Source organism: Pristis pectinata, chromosome 24 (assembly GCF_009764475.1).
Source record: "Pristis pectinata isolate sPriPec2 chromosome 24, sPriPec2.1.pri, whole genome shotgun sequence".
Lineage (NCBI taxonomy): Eukaryota > Metazoa > Chordata > Chondrichthyes > Rhinopristiformes > Pristidae > Pristis > Pristis pectinata.
In genome coordinates this window covers 7,194,170-7,217,571 of record NC_067428.1, presented here as the reverse complement: position 1 = coordinate 7,217,571, position 23,402 = coordinate 7,194,170, and the positions used below count along the sequence as shown (strand labels likewise).

Here is a 23,402-nt window from a genome sequence, read left to right as displayed (position 1 = left end):
CAACAGAGATTTAGTAAGGTGGCATTAGGCCAGAATGTATCAGAGTACAATCAGGAGCTCATCAATGATGATATTTTGTTATAATCGGTAAATTCTGGAGATATAATGCAAGGGTTTTGAATTAAAGATTCAAATCAGGACCCAAATAGTGCATTCCTGTATCCAATCTCATACACTGGGGTTTGTGTGGTTTACTTTGAGGACAGTGTTAAATGTGGCTGGCACAATGAACTTACTGGAGCAACCCTTGCCTTTCAATTGGATTGCCCCTGTTTGAAGTGAATTAGCAGGTGGATACATTTTGCAGATATGCCCAGTTGGGTCCCCATAATAAAAATCATAAAATTGACCAAAGTTCAATTTGATATGGAATTAGGTTGGTTTATACCCTGAAACAAGGACAGTCTACTCTGGGTAAAACTGAAATTGGATCATGTATGATATAAAAAAGGGAGCTTAGTGATCCAATTTCTTGGCTTCTGACGATAAACTTTATGTTTAATTTTTTGGAAGATCAGAAGGTAAGGACCTGCACACGTTAAATGACTTCAATGTCCTCAAGATATTCTGAAGGACTATACAACAGTGAAGAGCTTGTAAGTGTTGTTGGTGATATAATGTAGGCCAGACAGCAGACAAGCACAGAGCAAAGTCTCCTAAAACTAATGAGATACATGACAATATAGAGTATTTTGGTAATGTTGCTCTTCTTCAAGCAGTGTAGGGGGATCTTCAGTGTCCACTTAAGTGACAGATAGAGAACATCTCACCTGAAGGATGGCACTTTTAACAGTGCATCACCCTCTCAGTACTATAGAGAAGTGTCAGCCGAGGTAATGTACTCAAGGTACCAGAAGAGGTCTTGACCTAATTTAGAGACAAGGCTGATATTTACTTGAGGTGAAAGTATAAACAAAATCAGCAGAATTAGAGACTGCACTGGCTCTCATTGCAAGAGGCTTCTGCTGTGGCCTGATGGTGGTTTACAACAAGCTGAACCTGAGCTCAGTTCCCTCCTACAACAACACCTGCGGCAAGAGGCATACCCAGGAGTTTTCCCCAACCTTCACTGCAGAGGAGTTCCCTCATGGTTAGATCACAACTATATGGCAAGTTAAAGTGTGTCAAAGAAATCGCAATCCATTTTAACCAATCTAAAGGGAGAATTTTAATGGATCATACCTTCATGGGCATGGTATGGAATTCTGATGAATCCTTTCCCATTCACTAGTTTGGTACAGAATTCCAAAGGTGCAACGAGTCTACAGCGGATGCAATCTCACTGGCTCTCCACTCTGCTTTGGAGCACCGAGACAACAGCAAAACGTACATCAGGTTGCTGTTGATTACAGCTCGGCGTTCAACCCCATCATCCCCTCAGTACTAATCAACAAACTTCAAAACCTGGGCCTCTGTACCTCCCTCTGCAACTGGATCCTCGACTTCCTTATCAGGAGACCACAGTCAGTGCGGATCGGTAGTAACATCTCCTCCTCGCTGACAATCAACACAGGCGCACCTCAAGGATGCGTGCTTAGCCCACTGTTCTACTCTCTCTACAGTCATGACTGAGTGGCTAAGCACAGCTCAGACACCATCTATAAATTCGCCAATGGCACCCCTATTGTTGGTAGACTCTCAGATGGCAACAAGGAGGCGTACAGGAGTGAGATACATCGGCTGGTTGAGTGGTGTCTCAACAACAACCTTGCACTCAACGTCAGCAAGACCAAGGAATTGATTGTGGACTTCAGGAAGGGAAAATCGGGAGAACACACACCAGTCCTCATTGAGAAGTCAGCGATGGAAAGGGTGAGCAGCTTCAAGTTCCTGGGCGTCAACATCTCAGAAGATCTATCCTGGGCCCAACATATTGATGCAATCACAAAGAAAGCACGCTATTAGAAGTCTGAGGAGATTTGGTACGTCACCAAAGACTCTTGCAAATTGCTACAGATGTACGGTCGAGAGCCTTCTGACTGGTTGCATCACTGCCTGGTATGGAGGCTCCAATGCAGAGGATCAAAAGAGGCTGCAGAGGGTTGTAGACTCAGCCAACTCCATCACGGGCACAACACTCCCCACCATCAAGGACATCTTCGAGAGGCGGTGCCTCAAGAAGGCGGCATCCATCACTAAGGACCCTCACCACCCGGGACATGCCCTCTTCTCATTACTACCATCGGGGAGGAGGTACAGGAGCCTGAAGACCCACACTCAATGTTTCAGGAATGGCTTCTTCCCCTCCACCATCAGATTTCTGAATGGTCCTTGAACCCAAGAACACTTCCTCGTTATTCCTTTTTTTGTTGCACTATTTATTTTGTAATTTATGGTAATTTTTATCTTTGAATTGTACTGCTGCTGCAAAATGACAAATCTCATATTATACAAGTCAGTGATAATAGACCTGATTCTGATCCTGATTCTGATTTTGATTCTGATTCTCCATTCCTTGTCCTGTCCTGGAATTCCTTTAGGTCAATGAGTGGAAAGTGGGCAGAATAAAATGAGATTAGTGCAGGATGAGTGTAAATGTTTGATGGCCGTCACAGATTCAGTGGCTGAAGGGCCTGTTTCCATGCTGTATGACTCTGATTCTGTGAGAGGCACAGCTAAGAAGTTGAGACTGAAGAGACTGCAGATGCTGGAATCTGGAGCAAAAATAAACAAGGTGCTGAAGGAACTCAGTGGGTCAGGTAGCACCTGTGGAGGGAAATGGACCGTCGACATTTCCGGCTGAGACCCACTCAGTTCCTCCAGCATTTTGTTTTTTGCATAGCCACGAAGTTACTTCTCACATCAGTTGTTTTACGTCAGAGAGGTTACACTGACAGTGACTCCTGGATGAACTTGTGTACATCCAGAAATCGGCCTGAGCACCTCCATGTGCAATTCACCTTCACACAGCAGACATTTGCCTGGCATCAGTCATGTACCTGTTGATGTCGTCATGAGCACAGGGACCATTTCTGAATTACTAAACTGACATGGTGCATAAAAGGTGCAACCTTTGACCTTCATTTATCAGTCACTAAAAACACAGAGCAAATCCCGCAAAGAGACATGAATTAAAGGGTCTCCAGTCGACATTGATGTTTAACACACATCTCCCGGACTCAGTGTAGATACAGAAACATCACTGTGTGCTCTCTCAATGGTTTCCATAGTTCTATGCCATGCACCTGAGTGAAAGATGTGATGATGTCTCCCAGACTTATCAATCTGTAGATCTCAGTGGTGTGGAGCCCCTTGTGGCACCGCACTCAATCAGGACAATGGATTGTGTCGGCGGATAGCCACTTATACTGGGGATTGGTGTGTTACTCCTCTACTCCACTGAGTTTTCTCTCACCCACGTGGCAGCCTTGTCTCTGGTCATCACGAGGATGTTCCTTAAGGTTTTCCCACCTTCCCAGCAATCAGCATGGCAGAATCTGCCTGCCTCTGGAAACCACGTAGGTGCCAGTGCAGTGTGTGAATCTGTGTGTTTTAAAGGATATTTGCCCATGTTCAAGTGATTTTACCCAGATCTGGGTGTGCACCAGCACCAAACACAGCACATTTTCGTGCACCAAAAGTGTGTGAAATCTATTTCTGGGCCAGAATACTTCAGCACAAGTGGCCAATGAAGCGGAATGAATCGTGACATTTAAGATGGATTTACCTTACGTTTGAAGTGGAAGCATATGAAAAGGTACAAGGAAGGGTCAGAATGATGAGATCTGAGTGGATAGCATTAGCCTTGGACTAGCAGTAACACTCTTGTCTTTGAGTCAGAAGATCATGGGTTCAAACTTCACGGTAAATAAGAGACTCATAATCCAGACTGACAACTAGGTCCACTTCCAAGAGCTTGCTCTATGGTTTCTCAGCTAACACACTAAACCAATAACGTTTTCCATTTACTTCCAATCCAGCGTCCAGTCAGAGGTAGTTCTGTTCTGGAGACGTTAGTTGAAATTATTACAGTTCAACTTAGAGGGATCTTTATTTGTAAAAGCTGGATTTGAAACTCATACATATCTAAACCCAAAGAGACCAAACCAAGGCAACAGAATCATATAATTGTACAGTGGAAGTTTTGTTAAAAAAAATTAAATAATGATGTGTTGGAAAGAGTTAAATGAAGTGGTCTGATCATTGACTGCTGCATTGTTAGGAAGGCTATTTGGACCATGGGCTATTAATTAGCACCGACATTGGCTCGATATACAGGTTGTTGCTGATCACAGTCTAGTGTCTAACTCAGTCCCTTTTCTTTCATAGGATGGCCAGTCACGGACTGTCCGGCAGTTCCAGTTTACAGACTGGCCAGAACAAGGAGTGCCAAAATCCGGCGAGGGCTTCATCGACTTTATTGGGCAAGTGCATAAAACCAAGGAACAGTTTGGCCAAGATGGTCCCATCTCAGTTCACTGCAGGTGAGTTGGAGGTGGTGGTACTTGAAGAAGAAACATGCTTTACATCTGGCCTAAGTAAAGGCTTTCGAAGATTGCTGAAATAGTTAGGTAAGTGTTAAGATGGCTCACTTAATAATTGCAGCTACTACTTAGGGACATATAAACGATTCCAGGAAGTCATTTGAAGTGCAGACAGGTATGACAGTTGGCAAGCAATTGAAATACAATAATTGGATTTTGAGATTAATTGATTGGACTCTGGAGCTTGGTAATTCAACTCTAGAGGCTGGTGATAGGTTGCAGAAGTAAGGTGATTAGATATGCGAGCTTGCTGATTAGATTCTGGAACTTGATTAATGGACATTGGAGTTTGATAATTAGTTTCAGGGCCATGATGATGGGAATCTGGAGTTTCGTGACTGAACTGTAGTTTGCCAATTAGACATGGGAATCTGGTGGTTGGCTTCTGGAGTCTAGTGATTGGACTGTGGTGCTCGATGATTGAATTCCAGTTAAGTCACCAAATTGCAGAAACAAGCCTTCCAACACTAGTCTCTAAGCTCCAAAATCAAACCTGCAAGCTGATGAAACCTTTCACCAAATTCATGGGCACAAGCAATAGAACCCAATAGTCTCTGAAGCCCATTGATTGGATTCTGGAGCTTAAGTGAAGTTGGGGGATTGGACAAGGTAGTCCGGTGGATGACTTCTGGGCTGGAGTGGTCTTGCATTTGGTGAAAGTTTTGTGATTGGACTCGAATATGGTTGGATGGGAAGTTTGGCCATTGGGTTCTGGAGGTGGTGAATGAACTCTGGAGCTTGATTTTTGGTGACTGGAATTTGGAGAGCAGCTTCCAGAGCCGCCTGATGTCACTCTAAAGCTCGGTGTTGTCAATGGAGCTTTGTGATTGGATTCAGCAACATGAGGATAGGTCATGGACACTGGAGCGTGGGTTGGATTTTTCTGTTTTGTGATTGAATTATAGAAATTGGTTGCTGGTTTTGAACATGGTGATTAGATTCTAGACCTGGTGATTGTATTCTGGAGGTTAATGATATGAATTTTGGTGTATAGCTTCTGGTCTTTCCTGATTTGATGCAGGAGTTGACCAATAGATATTGGCATTTGGGTTCTGGAGTTTTCTCATTCAACACTATTGTTTATTGATTGGACCGTGGTGCTTGGTGACTCTGGGGCTTAGTGGTTGGATTGGTGGTTGGTGTTAGTGGTTTGCCAATTAGAGCTTTGTGATTGGACACTGCAGCTTGGTTATTGGATTCAGGAGTCAGCGACCCGGGTTCAATACCAGCCACTGTCTGTAAGGAATTTGTATGTTCTCTCCGTGTCTGTGTGGGTTTCCTCCGGGTGCTCCGGTTTCCTCCCACATTCCAAAGACGTACAGGTTAGGAAGTTGTGGGCATACTACATTGGTGCCGGAAGAGGTGTGACACTTGCGGGCTGCCCCCAGAACACTTTACGCAAAAAGATGCATTTCACTGTGTGTTTCGATGTACATGTGACTAACAAAGATATTCTTATCTTATAATTGGATTCTGAAGTTTGATGAACCGACTCAAAAGTTTGGTGTTTGATCTCTGGGGCTCAATCTGGCTTCAGGAACCCCTGAATTAGAATCTGGAGTTAGGTGATTGAATCTGGGGTTTACTGATGGGATTTTGGAGCTATATATTCAGGCTCTGGAGCTGGGTGACTGGATTCTGACACTTGATGATTGGCAACTGTATCTTCATGATTTAATGTGAGACTCAGTGACTGGTCTCTGGAATCCGGTGAATGACATATGGAGGTTGTTCATTGGACCATGGGGTGTGTGATTGAGGCTTGGGGTCACACTGATTGTGGTTTCGTGATTGGATTTGAAGCTTGGTATTCAGGTGCCAGAGTGTATTCATTGGATGCTGGAATTTGGTGGTTGAAGGAGCTTGGTGATTGGCATTTGGTGACTACTTTCTTGAATTCTTGAAGCTAAGAATTTTGGACTCTAGATTATTTGACCATCGGGCTTACTGATTGGTCTTGGGGAAACTGGTGATTAGATTCTGGAGCTTGGAGCCTAGAGACTGGAGATCGATGATTGGCCCCTGAAGTTTGGTGATCCGTTTATTGTGTTTAGTGATTGGACCCTGAGCTTGGTGATTGTATTCTCGTGCTTACTGCTTCACATCTGGAGGTTGGTGGTTAGACTCCAGGGTCTGGCATTTGGAGTCTGGAGTTTGGTAATAGAGAGTTGAAGCTCAGTGGTTGTTTTGTGAAGTTTGTTGATTGGATTTGGGTGTTTGGTGATTGCGTTATGGATCTCATTGATTGATCCTTAGCTGAACCACATCCTGAGAACTGGACTCTGGTAACAGGTACAATACCAATACAATAGCTCAGTGTTTGTATGCTGGAGGTTAGTGTTTGCTTGCAGGAACTTGGTGACTCGATTCCATTGTATGTTAACTGGACTCTGCAGTTCAGTCACTTGATATGGAGCTCAGGTAGTGATTGTGAAAATTTAAGAAGATGAGTAAACCACCATGGTGCCTGTGTCACTGTGGCTGGTGAATCGCTGAAATTGGTTAAATTGCCCTTAGCAATTCTTGATTTCCATACTGTGAGAATTGCATATTTGTGAATGCTAATCAGATCGTGTCTGGCAACGATGTCTCTCTGCCTCTGTTCAGGCTTTTGAGTGAAGAACAGAAGTTTAAAGTGGTAGGGAGATGTCTGGAATCAAATTGCTTCCCAGTCCACATCTACAGGAGACGGGGTTGGGGGGGGGGGGGTGCGCGTGGGTGTAGGGGTGTGATTGTGGGAAGATCACCTGATCTCTGCTTTGGGCATTCTAATGTGAACTCCTTTCTCTTACTAGTGCTGGAGTTGGCAGGACTGGGGTCTTTATCACGCTCAGCATTGTCTTGGAAAGGATGAGGTACGAAGGGGTGGTGGACATTTTCCAGACTGTCAAGATGCTCCGAACACAGCGACCAGCCATGGTACAGACAGAGGTAAGGACAGAGGGGATACGATCCCAGCAATGGAGAGGAACCCCTCACTGCGCAGCTGTAACAGGTACACAATCTGCCCCCTCTATTAAACTGCGCGTATTATCTGGTCTCCCCAGATAAAAATGCTAAGACCTAATCTCCCCAAATGGCCCAGTATTTCAAACACCAAGCACAATTTTTCAAAGTGCTACATGAGTGAAAGTCATTTTTATCCCTGAGTGGAATGCGATTACACTAACCTCCCGATTTGTTACTACCAAGTATACTCTTTACTCTGTGAGTTTCATGTGAACGAGGAATTTTATTGCAGCCTGGTGTGTGTGACAAAAAACAGATCTGAACCTGAATTGGATCACACCCTGGGTCTGACACCCATCATCTCATTGTTCCCTGAGGAACGGGAAAATCAGTCGGCAATATTCTGAGGCACAGCTGCCATTGGACACTTGAAGAACAACCAACTTTAAATCACGGTTTTGTTCAGTAGTGCAGTTTGAACCAGGGATTGGGGGACTCACTGAGCAGCTCATACTGAGGGGGCTGACTTTAATTTAGTTATATACCTGCACTCAGTCACACATCTCCATCAGTCCACCAGCCTCAACTGGCAACCCCCACTCACCTATCGTGCAAACTCCGGCAGTCCCTGAGCCCACTCAACCCATCCAGTCACCAACCCCTTTCGACTCTAACAAGCCGTTATTCCTTTGAACCCTGACAGGCACCAACCACTGGATGTCTTCAGCCATGAACCCTGCCCTCCTCCCGACCTGCCCTGCACGCTCCACAATGGTTTAGTGGGCAAAGTGCGCAAACCCATTCAAAATCACTTGACCTGTTGGTCCCTGAGATACGACTGAATTTTTTAGCTCTGGCCCATGCTGAAAGGGGTTTTTGTCATACAACTCTCTCCAATAACGTGAGCAGGGTATGTGGACCCCTGTAATGCGCACAGGGGCTGCAGACCCCTATAATGTGTGCATTGAGGCACAAAATCGGAACAAGGTCCCATCAGGAGTACTACGGGTCCCACTTTAACCCTCATTTCTGTCTGTAGTTCACCCTTCCATTGTTTAAAATATCTTTTTGAACAATTTTGTAAATTTTTTTCGGGGGACTCAGTTGGATGCTGGCATAAAGCACAATCATGTCTAAATGCTCAAACAATAGATGTGATCCGATTTCTTGGCAGTAGGAACCACCGGAGAAATTGATGACGTGCCAGGTAATTTGGATAAGATGTTTGTGTAAAAGTGATGATCTAAAGAGCAATTCTAAAAACAAATGGCAGTGTTGCTGAGATGTGAACAGCAGGCTCTGTTGTGAGTGGCTTGCACTATTTTGGGGGAAACTATTATCTAAGCGATAAATATTTTTCTTGGACAGTGAATGGATACCATTCCGGTCACAGTTCCTTTCCAAGCATGTACTAATCAAGAGCTTAGAGTTTAGCATTGTTGCCTGTGGCTGGAGACTTTCCCCGGAATCCTTGCCAGCCTCTGTCCTCCAATCAATACCGTTACAGTGGATTAAATGTTCACAATTTCATTGTGGGACTTTGCTGTATGGAAATTGCCTACTGTGTTTCCAACCTTATGAAAAGATTCCATGGTTGTGAAACAGTTTGACTGCCCAGGGGCACGATATAAATTGCACCTCTTATTCTCAACAAGCTTTTCTGGAGGCCAATAACATCAGTAAATGTTTCAATAATGCTCCCATGTCTGTGTTTTCAGGATGAATATCAGTTCTGCTATCAAGCGGCATTGGAGTACCTTGGGAGTTTTGATCATTATGCAACGTAAAAAGCCATTGATCATCAAACTCAACAGGCCACAATGGACACGGAGCACCTCTTCTGAGCCATATAGCGTGCTTGAAAAGTACTTTAATTCTAACCACCGCCAGGGAAAGATACTTCAGATGGACCCTAAGGGAACTCAATGTTGTAACCCAGAAGAGAAGAAGGACCCTGGTCTGTTGGGGGATCATTTTAATTGTTGGACAAGTCCTACTTACCTCAAGTGTTCAACTGTGGTGAAATGGATCTGGATTTACTCTATGGACTGTCTGATGAAATATCAAGGACACACAAGCAAAAAGTCATTCAGAAAGTGGATGAAGGGAAAACGTGAAAAGATGGGATCCTGTCTTTGGTTACATCATTAGAGTTCTGCTTGCTTAAAAATCCTTTTATTAATCAAAGCTGTGGGGGAAAAAGCATTGAAGGAGACTGCTCACAAAACCACATTTACTGCAGAGGCCCTGTCTGCTTGGTTTTGTCTACTGTGTGGTCATTAAGGATCCCAGTTTTTTTTTCTCTCTCTGGCAATAGTCCTTGGGTCATGCTTCATCTAAGCATGTTTTTCATCTGTGCCTTCTCCTTCCATCAGATCCCATTGTGAACTGACAGGTCTTTTCATGATTATGCCCCATTCTTGTATTATTTTAGCAATACAACATCAGGGAGCTACACATAGGGAACATCCTTTCAAGAGATGTACAGTGTTGGGAAAATGAAATAACTTTTAATTCCAGTTGAAAATCTGAGGCAGGTAGAAAGAAATCACCTCATTTGGTGGTTCCCACATGTCAAAGGCACTAGGGGTTCTTTTCAGTGACATATGGTGGAGTTTGGTGTGAGAGAGCAAAGGATGAGTAGTGCACTCGTTTTGTTTCGGAGGAAAAAGAGCTTGAGAAAGATCCTTGCTTCCCGTTAAAGTGAGGGATTGTATACACTGGAGTCGGTTAAGAAGAGAATAGAAAACAGTACATAAACACAGAAAAGAATAAATGAGAAAAAAATGTTGTAAGGTTCCAGCCTGAGACACCAATGCATCCTGATCATAAATATAAGCCAAGTTTTTCATCCCTCTGGTAAACACGCTGGGGTGTGAACAGTGCAATTTTCATCTGGTATTTAAAAATGAGTGTAACAGCAGGACAGAGCATGGTTTCACTCTTTTAATTGTTGAATCAGGAGCTGGTGAAGAGTTTTGATCCATTGTCATCACAGTATTTGCTTTGGGAACTCTGGTCTTGGCAGCCTGGGACCTATCCTTCCACTGTTGGGATGTCACCAGTGAGACCCATTCACACAATTCTGGCATCATTTATTGCCCAGTCTACACTGTTAAAATGCAATAATTCTTCTAATCTTCATTGTCTGAGAGAGAGTGTGGAAGATGGCCAGATTAAAACCTCTGCTGGTTGGATTAAAAAATATTCTAATATTACAGAAAAACAAAAATATTTAATACATTTTAGTTGAACGTTTTTATAATGCTTTTGAAACAAGTATCCTTTTTTGATTATCTTAGTCATACCACAGCCCCCATCCTCCCCACCAGCCCATTTACTTTGTTTGCCCACAGCCTAGTGTTGGACCTCACAAGCTCTATGGATGGCTTGCTACATCCAATCTCATCAGCATCTTTCAAAATGATTGTGTTGAGAGGAAGATCTTTAACAAATCTTGCATTTCTAAAACAAGGTGCTCCAAGGCACAAAGCACTGTGGTATTGAAGCTATATTTGGTGTTCAGGCAGGTCTTGGTGACATCAAAGAAAAGGAAAGACAGGTATTACATGGAATGGAGTAGGGTCTTTGTGTAGCCTTATGTATATTCATGTGTGGAAAGAATTATTGCAATATCTTCACTTCTAAAAGGGGAGCTTTCAGGTGATATTAGGAGGCAATTAAAGATTTTAATTTGCTAATGTCAAACAAACTAAAAGATGAAAGATCAGTATCAAATGCCACTTTCCAACACAAGTATCCTCATGTAAATAATGTTTCTCAGCAGGACAATTGACAAGGTGTTTGGTAACCTAGTGATTGTCACATTGAATAAAAAATGGTGCAGCCAAGAATGAGTTCTCTTTAAAACTCCATGCATACAACAGTTACATTTCCTTCAAGGTATAAAAAGATTTTCTCTCAGGCTTATGACATAATTTTGTATTCTGAACCGAGCATCCCAACCGATGGTCTGAGCTTCCTATCTTTCTGAATGGCAGAAATCATCGGACTTTTTGTAATCCATCTTTGAGCATCAGGACTAAGGGTGGAGGGATATGAGGTATAATCCTTAATCTTGAGGGTTATTTGCTTAAATCCTATTTTGCACGAATCAGACCTGACTGTGCACCCCCAATGTAGAGCAGCTTCTATCATGGTCCATGTTTTTTTTTAAATGGTGAGCTTTTTAATTACACTTTTTATAAAATTAATGATTATATATCTATCATTAATGAAGAATCCCATGTTTTTTCTGGAATTCCATTGACCATTTTCCTAACAGAGGCTAACAGGCCCATTCCCGAGGAGTGTAGAAGGACTGTCAGCCCAATCTCTCCCTTCCCTCAACCCCATACAACCAGTATAAAATATCTCAAAATGGATTGCATCTGAAAAGATCATCATTCCCACTTAGTCTTGATCCTGCAAATCAGAATTCCATAATCATCGAGTGGTTCACCTTCATCAAAGAGGAAAAAAACAAGTCAATCTAGATGACCTCAGCAGATGAGAAAATTACGGCAAAAGAAAACAAAAGCAGAAAAGGTTGATTTTGTGAGCAATTTTCTTAAATCTTTTGTGCTTTGTAACATATGACAAACATAATCTTTTTTTTTAATTGTGTATTTGTTCCTTTTTTAACAAAAATCTGTCAAATTAAAAGAAACAAAAAAAGCATTTAAAATACATTTATTTGTTCATATTATGTTTAAAGACAGTCTATTTTTTCACTGTAGAAATGTTTGTGACTGGCTATATATCATTGGATTCCAAATGTTAAAAGAGCTTTCTTTGTACCATTTTAAGGATGTGCTCCATTTTTCAAGATTGCTTTCCTGCTTTGTTTTGCCCCAAATGGAACTCAGTTATGTTGGGATAAACAGAAAACTTGCCTGGGGCTCGAGACTGCTACCTGGTTTACTCTGACGTGTTCCTTGTCAACGTCTGTGATGAATTTACTCAATAACTCGTGAAAGTTGCCAGACTTAATCAGTATGAGACAGCCAAATTAATGGGATGTTGAAAAAAAACAAAGGAACTGTCATTTGTATGAGGGCCAAGTGATTATTGCTTTTGAACAAATGTTACTTATAACTGAAAATATAATTGGTTATAAAAACCACTGTGTATGTAGATATGTTGACTTTGTATTAAAGGAAGATTGTCTGGAGAAATCATCTGGGTCATTCCTTCAAGGTGTCCTCTTGATATCAATGAATTCACGTACAAGGGAATCAGTGATGAAATATGTTATGACATCTGCCCAGATCATCTATTCCTTCCATGCTTTGTGGTCTGTTAAATTTATTACACAGCAATTTAGTTTGTGTTAAGCAGCATGCAGTAACCCAAGTGAGAATGGGGAGGTTTTGTTTTGTGAGCTTCTTATTCATGCAAATAAGATCCACCACAATGCTGATTTGGGTGGGTGGAACCATTGTAAAATAGAGCGACTTCCACAGGAGCCACAATTCTGACTTGATTTATGGAGCACCTTTCCTGACCTTTGATGCTTCAGTTAATCAAGTGTATTTCTAGTGTTAATAAGAGTCCATATCCTCTCCATGCCAGAGGTGATAGCATTTCACTAGAGAAAGCATACTCTTAACTTGGGTAAGAAAAAGTAGCATTTTGATCTTGGTTTGGGAATTGCAATTGCTCAGTTGTAATCAGGGCAGTGAAGGGTTAGAAGAGTAACAAGCGTCAAATAACATCATTGCTTGTACATTGCTTCCTCATGGAGAGCAAGACAAATCTAGACTCACATTTCTCAATATTTACTTTTTTAATACTGTCTCCAAGAAGCAAATAGATCATACAAAATATAGAAACATTAATTTACAAGTGGTCTTGTCCATTCAGTTACATGAGAGGATAATATTTGATTCTATTTTGTTCTTCATGTTTGCCATGTCATAGATCAAGGCCAATTGGGGATGCAATCCAGTCTTAGCACATAATATGATCCAAGACACAGACAGGGAACACAGTGTGGGTGAAAACTTGCACTGTGAGCTCCATATCAACTGGGAACTCTATATCAATGAGTTGCCTGTATGAAATTAGAAAAATCTCTTAATTATCCTATGGAACTGACAATAAAATGTAAAAATTGAAGTACTGGGGAAAAAGTTGGCCTCTCCAATAAATGCTGACATTTTTGCTGTATCCCTCAGATCTAGCCTGAAGACTTTCAACCAATTACTCATTTTAACAAGGAAGAACACAGCATGCAGTTTTTCTACATTCACATCAACTGTGGAAGTTTGGCACTCAGGTTGAGGCTAACTAGTTTCACAAGATCACAAGGGAGCAGAAACAGGCCATTCAGCCCATCGAGTCTGCTCCAAGGAAAAGGGAAAAAATAAATGAGAAATGGGGGGGGGGGGGAGGAGCAGAAGAGAAAAAACCTATTCCAATCCCCAATTTCCGGCCTTATCCCCATATCCCTTGATACCCCTACTATTTAGCTATCTATATCCCTTCCTTGAATGCCCCCACTGATCTAGCCTCCACTGCTGTACGTGGCAAGGAGTTCCACAAATTCACTACCCTCTGGCTAAAGAAATTTCTCCTCATCTGTTTTGAAACTGTACCCTCTAATTCTAAGATTGTGCTCTCTGGTCCTGGACTCACCCACCAAGGGAAACAGCCTAGCCACATCTACTCTGTCCTTTCCTAGCAACATTTTAAATGTTGCTAAGAGGTCCCCTCTCATTCTTCTGTACTCCAGTAAGTACAGTCCAAGAGCCAACAAACGCTCACCATACGCAAGCCCTTTCATTCCTGGAATCATCCTCAAGTCTCCGCTGAACCCTCTCCAACATCAGCACATCCTTCGTAAGATGTGGGGCCCAAAACTGCGCACAGTATTCCAAATGAGGCCTCACTAGTGCCCCGCAGAGCCTCATCAACACTTCCTTACTTTTATACACTATACCTCTTGAAATGAATGCCAACATAGCATTCGCTTTCTTTACCACCAATCCGACCTGGTGGTTAACCTTTAAAGGTATCCTGCACGAGTACCCCCCCCCCCCCCCCCCCAAGTCCCTTTGTACTTCCGTACTTTGAATTTTCTCTCCTAGATAATAATCTGCCTGCTTATTTCTGTTTCCAAAGTGTACAACTGCACATTTCTCAACATTGAATCTCATCTCCCATTTCCTTGCCTATTCTCCTAAACTGTCTAGGTCTCTGCAACCTTCCTGTCTCCTCAATACTCCCTACTCCTCCACCTATCTTGGTGTCATCCGCAAACTTAGCCACGAAACCATTTATTCCATCATCCAAATCATTAATGTACAAGGTAATAAGGAGCGGCCCCAACACCGACCCCTGCTGCACACCACTAGTAACCAGTAGCCAACCAGAACTAGATCCTTTTATTTCCACCCTTTGCTTCCTGCCAACCAGCCAATGCTCCACCCATTGTGTTATCCTACCTGTAATTACATGACCTCTCATCTTATTAAACAGTCTCTTATGAGGCACCTTATTGAAGGCCTTTTGAAAGTCTAAATACACAACATCTACCACCTCTCCCTTATCCACCCTACCTGTGATTTCTTCAAAAAAACTCTAATAGGTTGGTCAGGCAGGATCTTCCCTTCACAAAACCGTGTTGGCTAGGACCTATCTTGCCTTGCACCTCTAGGTATTCCGTAACCCCATCCTTGAGGATAGATTCCAATAACTTTCCCACCACTGACGTCAGACTAATAGGTCTGTAATTTCCTTTATGCTGCCTCCCTCCTTTCTTATACAGCAGAACTACATTTGTGACCCTCCAGTCCTCTGGAACTATGCCAAATCTATTGATTCCTGGAAAATTATCACCAATGCCTCTGCTATCTCTAAAGCCACCTCCTTCAGAACCCGGGGATGCACCTCATCCTGTCTGGGAGACTTATCAGTCTTTAGCCCATTTAGTTTTCCTAGCATCTTCTCTCTAGTAATCTTAACTGAACTCAGTTCCATTTCATGAGACTCCTGACTAACCGGCACATTGCTGATGTCCTCCACGGTGAAGACCAATGCAAAATATTCATTCAATTCCTCTGCCATCTCTCTATCGTCCATTATAATATCTCCTGCACCATTATCAATTGGTCCTATATCAACCTGCGTCTCTTTTACTCCTTATATATTTAAAAAACTCAGTATCCTTTCGAATGTTATCTGCCAACTTCCTTTCATAATTCATCTTTTCTTTCCTAATGACCTTCTTAGTTTCTCTCGCAGATTTTTAAAAGCTTCCCAGTCTTGTTTTCCCACTAATTTTTGCTTTTGTACACCGCCCCTTTTGCTTTTATTTTAGCCTTCACCTCTCTCGATAAGACCCAGATCTGGAAAATTGTGGAGAAGGTTGGAATTTATGGAGAGGGCACTGGGAGACTGAAGTGGCAGCAATGATAATGCAGTGCGCTTAAAGAACAGAGCACTACAGCACAATACAGGCCCTTCAGCCCATGATGTTGTGCTGACATTTTATCCTGCTCCAAGATCTATCTAACCCTCCCCTCCCACATAGCTCTCCATTTTTTCTATCATTCATGTGAATATCTAAGACTCTCTTAAATGTCCCTAATGTATCTGCTCCCACAACCTCTGCTGGTAGTGTTCCACACACCCACCACTCTAGAAAAACTTACTGACATTCCCCCCTATAACTCCATCCAATCACCTTAAAATTATGTCCCCTCATGTTAACCATTTTCACCCTGGGAAAATGGTCTGAGTGCCCACTTGATCTCTGCCTCTTATCCTGTACACCTCTATCAAGTCACCTCTCATCCTCCTTTGCTCTGAAGAGAAAAGCCCTAGCTCAGTCAACCTATCCTCATAAGACATGCTCTCCAATCCAGGCAGCATCCTGGTAAATCTCCTCTGCGCCCTCTCTAAAGCTTCCACAACCTTTCTATAATGAGGCAAGCAGAACTGAACACAATACTCCCAAGTGTGGAGTAACCAGAGTTTTATAGAGCTGCAACATTATGTCACGACTCTTGAACTCAATACCCCGACTAATGAAGGCCAACACACCATACACCTTAACAACCCTATCAATCTGTGCAGCAACCTTGAGGGATCTATGGATGTGGACCCCAAGATCCCCCTGTTCCTCCACACTGCTAAGAGTCCTGGCATTAACCTTGTATTCTGCTTTCAAATTTGATCTTCTAAAGTGTATCACTTCATACTTTTCCAGGTCAAACTCCATCTGCCACTTCAGCCCAGCTCTGCATCCTATCGATGTCCTGTTGTAACCTACAGCAACCTTCTACACCATCCACAACACCACCAACCTTCATGTCATCTGCAAACTTACTAACCGACCTTTGCACATCCTCATCCAAGTCATTTATAAAAGTCACAGAGCAGGGGTCCCAGAACAGATCCCTGCAGAACACCACTGGTCACAGACCTCCAGGCAGAATACTCTCCATCTATAACCACCGTCTTCTATGGGTGAGCCAATTCTGAATCCACACAGCCACTTTTCCCTGGATCCCATACCTCCCGACTTTCTGAATGAGCCTTCCATGAAGAACCTTATCAAATGCTTTACAAAAATCCATGTACACCACATCCACTGCTCTACCTTCATCAATGGGCTTTGTCACATCCTCAATCAGGCTCATGAGGCATGACCTACCCCTTACAAAGCCATGTTGACTGTCCCTAATCAGCCTATGCTTCCCCAAATGCTCATACATCTTGTCTCTAAGAATCTTCTCCAGTAATTTGCCCACCACTGAAGTAAGACTCACTGGTCTGTAATTCCCAGGGTTATTCCTACTCCCTTTCTTGAACAAAGGAACATTGGCCATCCTCCAATCATCTGGCACTGTTCCTGTGGCTAGTGAGAACGTAAAGATCATCGCCAAAGGCACAGCAATCTCTTCCCTCACTTCCCGTAATAACCTTGAATATATCACATCCAGTCGCGGTGACTTATCTAGCCTAATGTTTTTCAAAAGTTCCAGCACATCTTTCTTCACATTGACATGTTCTAGCATATCAGCCTGTTGTACACCATCCTCACAAACATCAAGGTCTCTCTCACTGGTGAATACTGAAGCAAAGTATTCATTAAGGACCTCCCCTACCTCTTCTGACTCCAGGCACATGTTTCCTCTTATCCCTGATTGGTCCTACCCTCACTCTGGTCATCCTATTCTTCACACACATGTAGGACATCTTGGGGGTTTTCCTTGATCCTACTCACCAAGGACTTCTCATGCCCCCTTCTAGCTTTCCCAAGTCCATTCTTAAGCAGTCCTTGTAACTCTCCAGAGCCCTGTCTGAACCTTGCCAATATCAGGGATGTTGAAATCACCCATGACAACAACCCTGTTATTTTTGCACCTTTCCAAAATCTGCCTCCCGATCTGCTCTCAGTGTCTCTGCTGCTATTGGGAGGCTTGTAGAACATTCCCAATAGAGTGATCGCTTCCTTCCTGTTTCTGACTTCCACCCACACTGACTCAGTAGACAATCCCTCCAGGACATCCTCCCTTTCCACAGCTGTGACACTGTCCCTGATCAGCAAAACCACTCCACCTCTTACCTCCATCCCTGTCCCTTTTGAAATATCTGAACCCCAGAATATCCAGCAGCCATTCCTGCCCTTGTGACAGCCAAGTCTGTAATGGCCATAACGACATGTACTCACCCACGCTCTAAGTTCATCACCCTTGTTCCTGCTACTTCTTGCATTAATGTAGACATACTTTGACCCATCCAACTGACTGCAATTTTGCCCTTTCAACTGCCTATCCTTCCTCACAGTCTTTCTGCATCTACTTGTACACTAAATGCACCAAGCTAACTCAGGTTCCCATCCCCCTGCCAGACTAGTTTAAACCCTCCCCAACAGCTCAAGCAAACCTGCCCACAAGAATATTGGGACCCCTCCAGTTCAAGTGTAACCCATCCTTTTTGTACAGGTCATACCTTCCCAGAAGAGATCCCAATGATCCACAAATCTGAAATCCTGCCCCCTGCACCAACTCCTCAGCCACACATTCATCTGCCAAATCATCCTAGTCTTACCCTCACTGGCACATGACACAGGCAGCAATCCAGAGATTACTACCCTTGAGATCCTGCTTTTCAGCTTCCTACCTAACTCCCTATATTCCCTCTTCAGGACCTCATCTCTTTTCCCACCTATGTCATTGGTACCAATATGTACCACGACTTCTGGCTGTTTGCCCACCCCCTTCAGAATGCTGTGGATCCAATCCAAGACAGCAACATACTATCTGGGAGTCTATCACATCCACAGAATCTCCTGTCTGCCCCCCTTACTATGGAATCCCCTATCACTACTGGTCTCCTCTTCTCCCCCCTTCCCTTCTGCACTACACAACCAGGCTAGTGCTAGAGACCTGGTCACTGCAGCTTTCCCCAGTAGGTTGTCCCCCCAACAGTATCCAAAGCGGTATACCTGTTATTCAGGGGAATGGCCACAGGGATACTTTGCACTACCTGCCTATTCGCAATCCTTCTCCTGACAGTCACCCAGCTACCTGCCTCCTGCAACTTAGGAGTGACTGCCTCCCTGTAGCTCTTATCTATGTGCTCCTTGTTTTCCCATAGGAGCCAAAGGTTGTCCAGCTGCAGCTCCAGTTCCCTAATCTGTAAGGAGCTGCAGCTGGATGCACCTCATGCAGATGTAGCTATCAGGAAGACTGGAGGTCTCCCAGAACTCCCACATCTCACAAAATGAACACACCACTGACCTCAGAGCCATTCCAACTACTCTGGCCTGGCACTAAAGGAAAAACCAAAGAAAGAAAGAAACTTACCTCAGCCTCTTGAGCCAAAGCCTCAATCCTCTCCCACCACCACCACCACCACCACCCTAACACTGGTCCACTCCATCTATGGCTGCTCCAAAATGGTCACTCTGCTTGACCCTACCTCCTTTTTATTGGCTGCTGTTAATTAGCCAATCAACAATTAACAATTTGCAAATCTGCCTCTTTTAGACTCCTGCAAGGTGGAACTCACAAGCACAAGCACAGAGACTCACCTCTTTTCAAAGTTCCCACTCTAATTCTCGCTCCAACTCCCGACTCTGCAAAGTGAAACAATTGTTCGGTAGAGTAGCATTTGAATCTAGTGATGGAAAGGTGCCAATGATTGCAAATCAACTAAGCACGAAAGCAGAAATTAAGTGTTATTCAGCAGATTTTTTTTTGTTGTGTTTGTGAATCTTGGGTAGGAGGTAGAAACGGGCAGTGTGGGGTAGAGGAACTACGAGGTTGGAGGCTGTAGAGGGGAGGTCTTTTTTTTGTAATTCAATGGCCTGGTCTTTGTGCCCTTCATTATATTGTCACTTCATTGATGAGAACACATATAAAATTCCAAAACAATTTTCTAAAATAAAGTTAGGAGAGGAGAATACTCATACCAGGCATTGGAACTCCTCCCTCTTCTGACACCCAGGACTTGGATTTCCTTCCAGGTATCAGTGGGGATTCATAGATGGGGAAGTGGTGGTCATAGCTGAAAATCAGCAAACTTCAGATGCTGGAAATCTGAAATAAAAACTGAAAATACTGGAAACACTCAGGAGGTCGGGCAGCATGTGTGGAGAGAGAAACTGCTTCAGGTTGAAGACCGTTCATTAGGACGGTGATGATGGTGTTGGGGACAAGATATCCACATCGACTATATCATCTTCAATAGGACATATTTAACATAGGCAACATTAATTAAAGGAAGGATGTTGTATGTGTTAGCATAGTGCTCTTCAGGATTAATAACAGGCACATGAATCACTTGAAGAGGGTTGAAAACAAATAACGCAAAGCTGGACAAATTCTTATTGATTGAGAAAATACTGTCATGATAAATGTGCCTGTCCTTTGTTACAGAACAATCCCTCTGCAGGTGAGCGATGGCTCCTTCATTTTGCAAACAAGAACAATTTACTAAAGACCTCACTGCGTCAGTTCCAACAATGACTTATGTCCCATTGCTTAGATTCTGCGGTCAGCAATGAACGGAAGGTGCTCTTCATTGATTGCACCTACACTTCGATGAGCTTTTACTCTGTGATTTGTGGTAATTAAAGAGCCACTTCTGTGTGGCACCCCCTACAACTGATGGAGGGCATGTGTGAACAGGACAGTATTTCTCTTCAAACAACCAAGCTGAAGATTCTTTCAGGCAAGCAGGACTGAATCCCAGAAATAATTGTTTTGGAGAATAAGTTGCAAACAAGTCTATAACAGGAATGAAACCCATCGAGAACCCATCCCTTCTGGTTTTGCTGGAGGCCAGCTGAGGGGCAGGCAGCTAATCCACATCCAATAGTAGGTGGGTCATCTGAATATTATAATGAAGTCAGCTAACTTTTTAAATGCAGGAGACGTCAGGAGAACAAGGACTGAATGCATGAGGGCACAGCTTTTACAGCACTGGAGGGAGGCCAGTGAGAACAGGAGCTTCCTCCAGATCCAGTGAAATACTCCACAATTGACCTGTATCTCTGAGGCCAACATTGTGGATGTCCAAATATGATCAGGTTGACCATCCTGTTATCTGCACCTCCCCCCCTCCCCAATAACTACTGTAGACATCCCCACCCACTGATTACCACTGGACCCCATTCTGACCACCATCTACTCTCTAGATCACCACCCCTAGCTGTGATTAGAAATCCTGCCATGATCCAAGATCTTCCCCTCACTCTCCACCTCCTCAGATCCTGGTCCCCCCCTCCCCAACCCCCCACCCCCCATCCCCAACACTTTAAGGAGACTACAATTAAATTCTGCAGAACACTCGGGAAATCTGTCCTCCAAACTTACAGGTGCACCGGGGTCTTTCCTTCACCATCCCAACTCCTTCCACCCCATCCCACCTCTCCAACAGAGCTCCAGGGTAAAATCAGCATTCCCTGTTCTCAGATAGCCACCTCCTGATTCCTGCTTTTAACTGTAAACCTATGGATATCAGAAATTGTTGTCTGACTCTTTCCTCACCAACAAAGAACCCTGAGAACTTCACAGTAATTCTTAATGCAAAATCCACCCAGATCCTACTTTAAAGACGTGGGTCAGCTATAGACCAGTGGCAGTCTCACAGCCTTCTAATAACTAACTCAGCTGCAAGCTGCAATCCCTTCAGAACAGACTAACAACAGTTTTGTTGGTCTTTTGACAGGTTGGACAGAGAGACAATTGTCAGCTTAACCACATCAGCTTGATCGTGAGTGACTAGACCTTTGAAAGGAGAAACAAAGAAAGCCAAACAGAACAACTTGTTACAGAGTGTCCTTGCACTTTAACAGGCCTTCAGCTCTGTATCAAAATTGCCAGAGTTCACCCAACTTGACAGGGTCTCGGAAACTGAACCACTATCCTTCCTGGATACAGTTCAAACTTCATCAGAAACAGATGCAGGAAAAATCCATTTGACACCTCACCCCTTGTAGTATGAAAGGCCAGGGGTCAGGTGACAGTGACAACACTACTGGCCCCCACGGTCGGATGATAGCATTGCCTATTAGGTCGGAAGCTACACCACTGTCAATCAAGGTTTGGCTCCACCCCATTAGGTAAACACCTTTGTCTTGCTGGACCACCCAGCCCCCCAGCAGCATAAAAGTGCTGCAAGTTCGGTTTTCTCTCTTTTTTCTGTCTCCGAGGATGTTGAGGTAAGCTGTGCACTATTTCAGGGCAGTTAGTTAAGGACTCCCGAGACCAAAGAGCCAATGTTTGTCCAGAATCAGGGTGTCCAAACATTGTATTGTTTATTCCTTGATCATTTGTACCCAGTTATTGTGTGTGTGTGTGTGTGTGTGTGTGTGTGTGTGTGTGTGTGTGTGTGTGTGTGTGTGTGTGTGTGTGTGTGTGTGTGTGTGTGTGTGTGTGTGTGTGTGTGCACCTCACCCTCTGTCGCAATTTCCCTCCACATTCGTGATCTCCTGCTTGAGAGTGTGTGAGTGTGCATCTGTTCCCAGTCATTCTGTCCTGCGTTTGTCTTTGTTAATAAACCATTTTTAAATTACAAAGGCTGTGTGTCCAGACCTTTTAAATTACAAAGGCTGTGTGTCCAGACCTTTATCTTTAAGATACCAAAAGAACCTTCCTCACAACACCCCTGCTCTGCCATTCTACAAGATCATGACCAATCTTTTACCTTGCTGCCACTTTCCTGCACTGATCCACCTTTCCCTTTATTTCCAAATTATCTAAAAATCAGTAGTATCTACAGGAGGTGCTGCCTCAAGGAGGCAACGTCCATTATCAAAGATCCCCGCCATCCGGGCCATGCCATCTTCTCTCAGCTACCATCAGGCAGGAGATACAGAAGCTTGAAGTCCCACACCACCAGGTTCAAGAACAGCTGCTTCCCTTCAACTATTCGGTTCTTGAACCAAACAGCACAACCCTCGTCACTGCAGTTTAGCAACACTATGGCCACTTTGATCACTTTGCACCAAAATGGAATTTGTTTTTTTTAATTCTAATTGTGTTCTTTCTTGTAAAACTAATTTATTTTAAATTTATTTTTTTCTTGTGAGTGCTGATTATCTGATGCTCTGTGCCTGTGATGCTGCTGCAAGTTTTTCATTGCACCTCTCCATACATGTACTTGTGCATATGACAATAAACTTGGCTTTGACTTTGATTTTGACCTTGAAATCTATCGATCCCTGTCTTGAGTGTGCTCAGCACCTGACCATCTACATCTCTCTTGATAAAGAATTCCAAAGGTTCACTGCCCCCAATTATTTCTCATCTCTGTCCTGAATAGCTGCCTCCTTTTTTTCAGACTGTGATTCTGGGTTCTAGACACCCCAGCCAGGGGAACCATCAATTCCACATCTACCCCGTCAATCTCCAATGAGATCACCTCTCATTCTATAACGTTGAAGGGTCTTTACCAGAGTACATGCAGCAGTTTTAACAAAATAGACAAATTATTGGCACAAATAAAGAT

General features: G+C 43.4%; 1 protein-coding gene across 1 annotated transcript in view; it reads left to right on the top strand.

Annotated features, from left to right (window-relative positions):
* LOC127582347 (receptor-type tyrosine-protein phosphatase delta-like) overlaps positions 1-12,601 on the top strand; it is a 439,637-nt gene extending 427,036 nt beyond the window's left edge. Inside the window, exons 32-34 of the mRNA XM_052037503.1 lie at positions 4,270-4,424; positions 7,280-7,415; positions 9,152-12,601. Of these exons, the coding sequence (XP_051893463.1) occupies positions 4,270-4,424; positions 7,280-7,415; positions 9,152-9,220 (360 nt within the window). The 3' untranslated portion in view covers positions 9,221-12,601. The remainder of the gene's footprint in view (positions 1-4,269; positions 4,425-7,279; positions 7,416-9,151) is intronic.
* Positions 12,602-23,402: the final 10,801 nt, after the last annotated feature.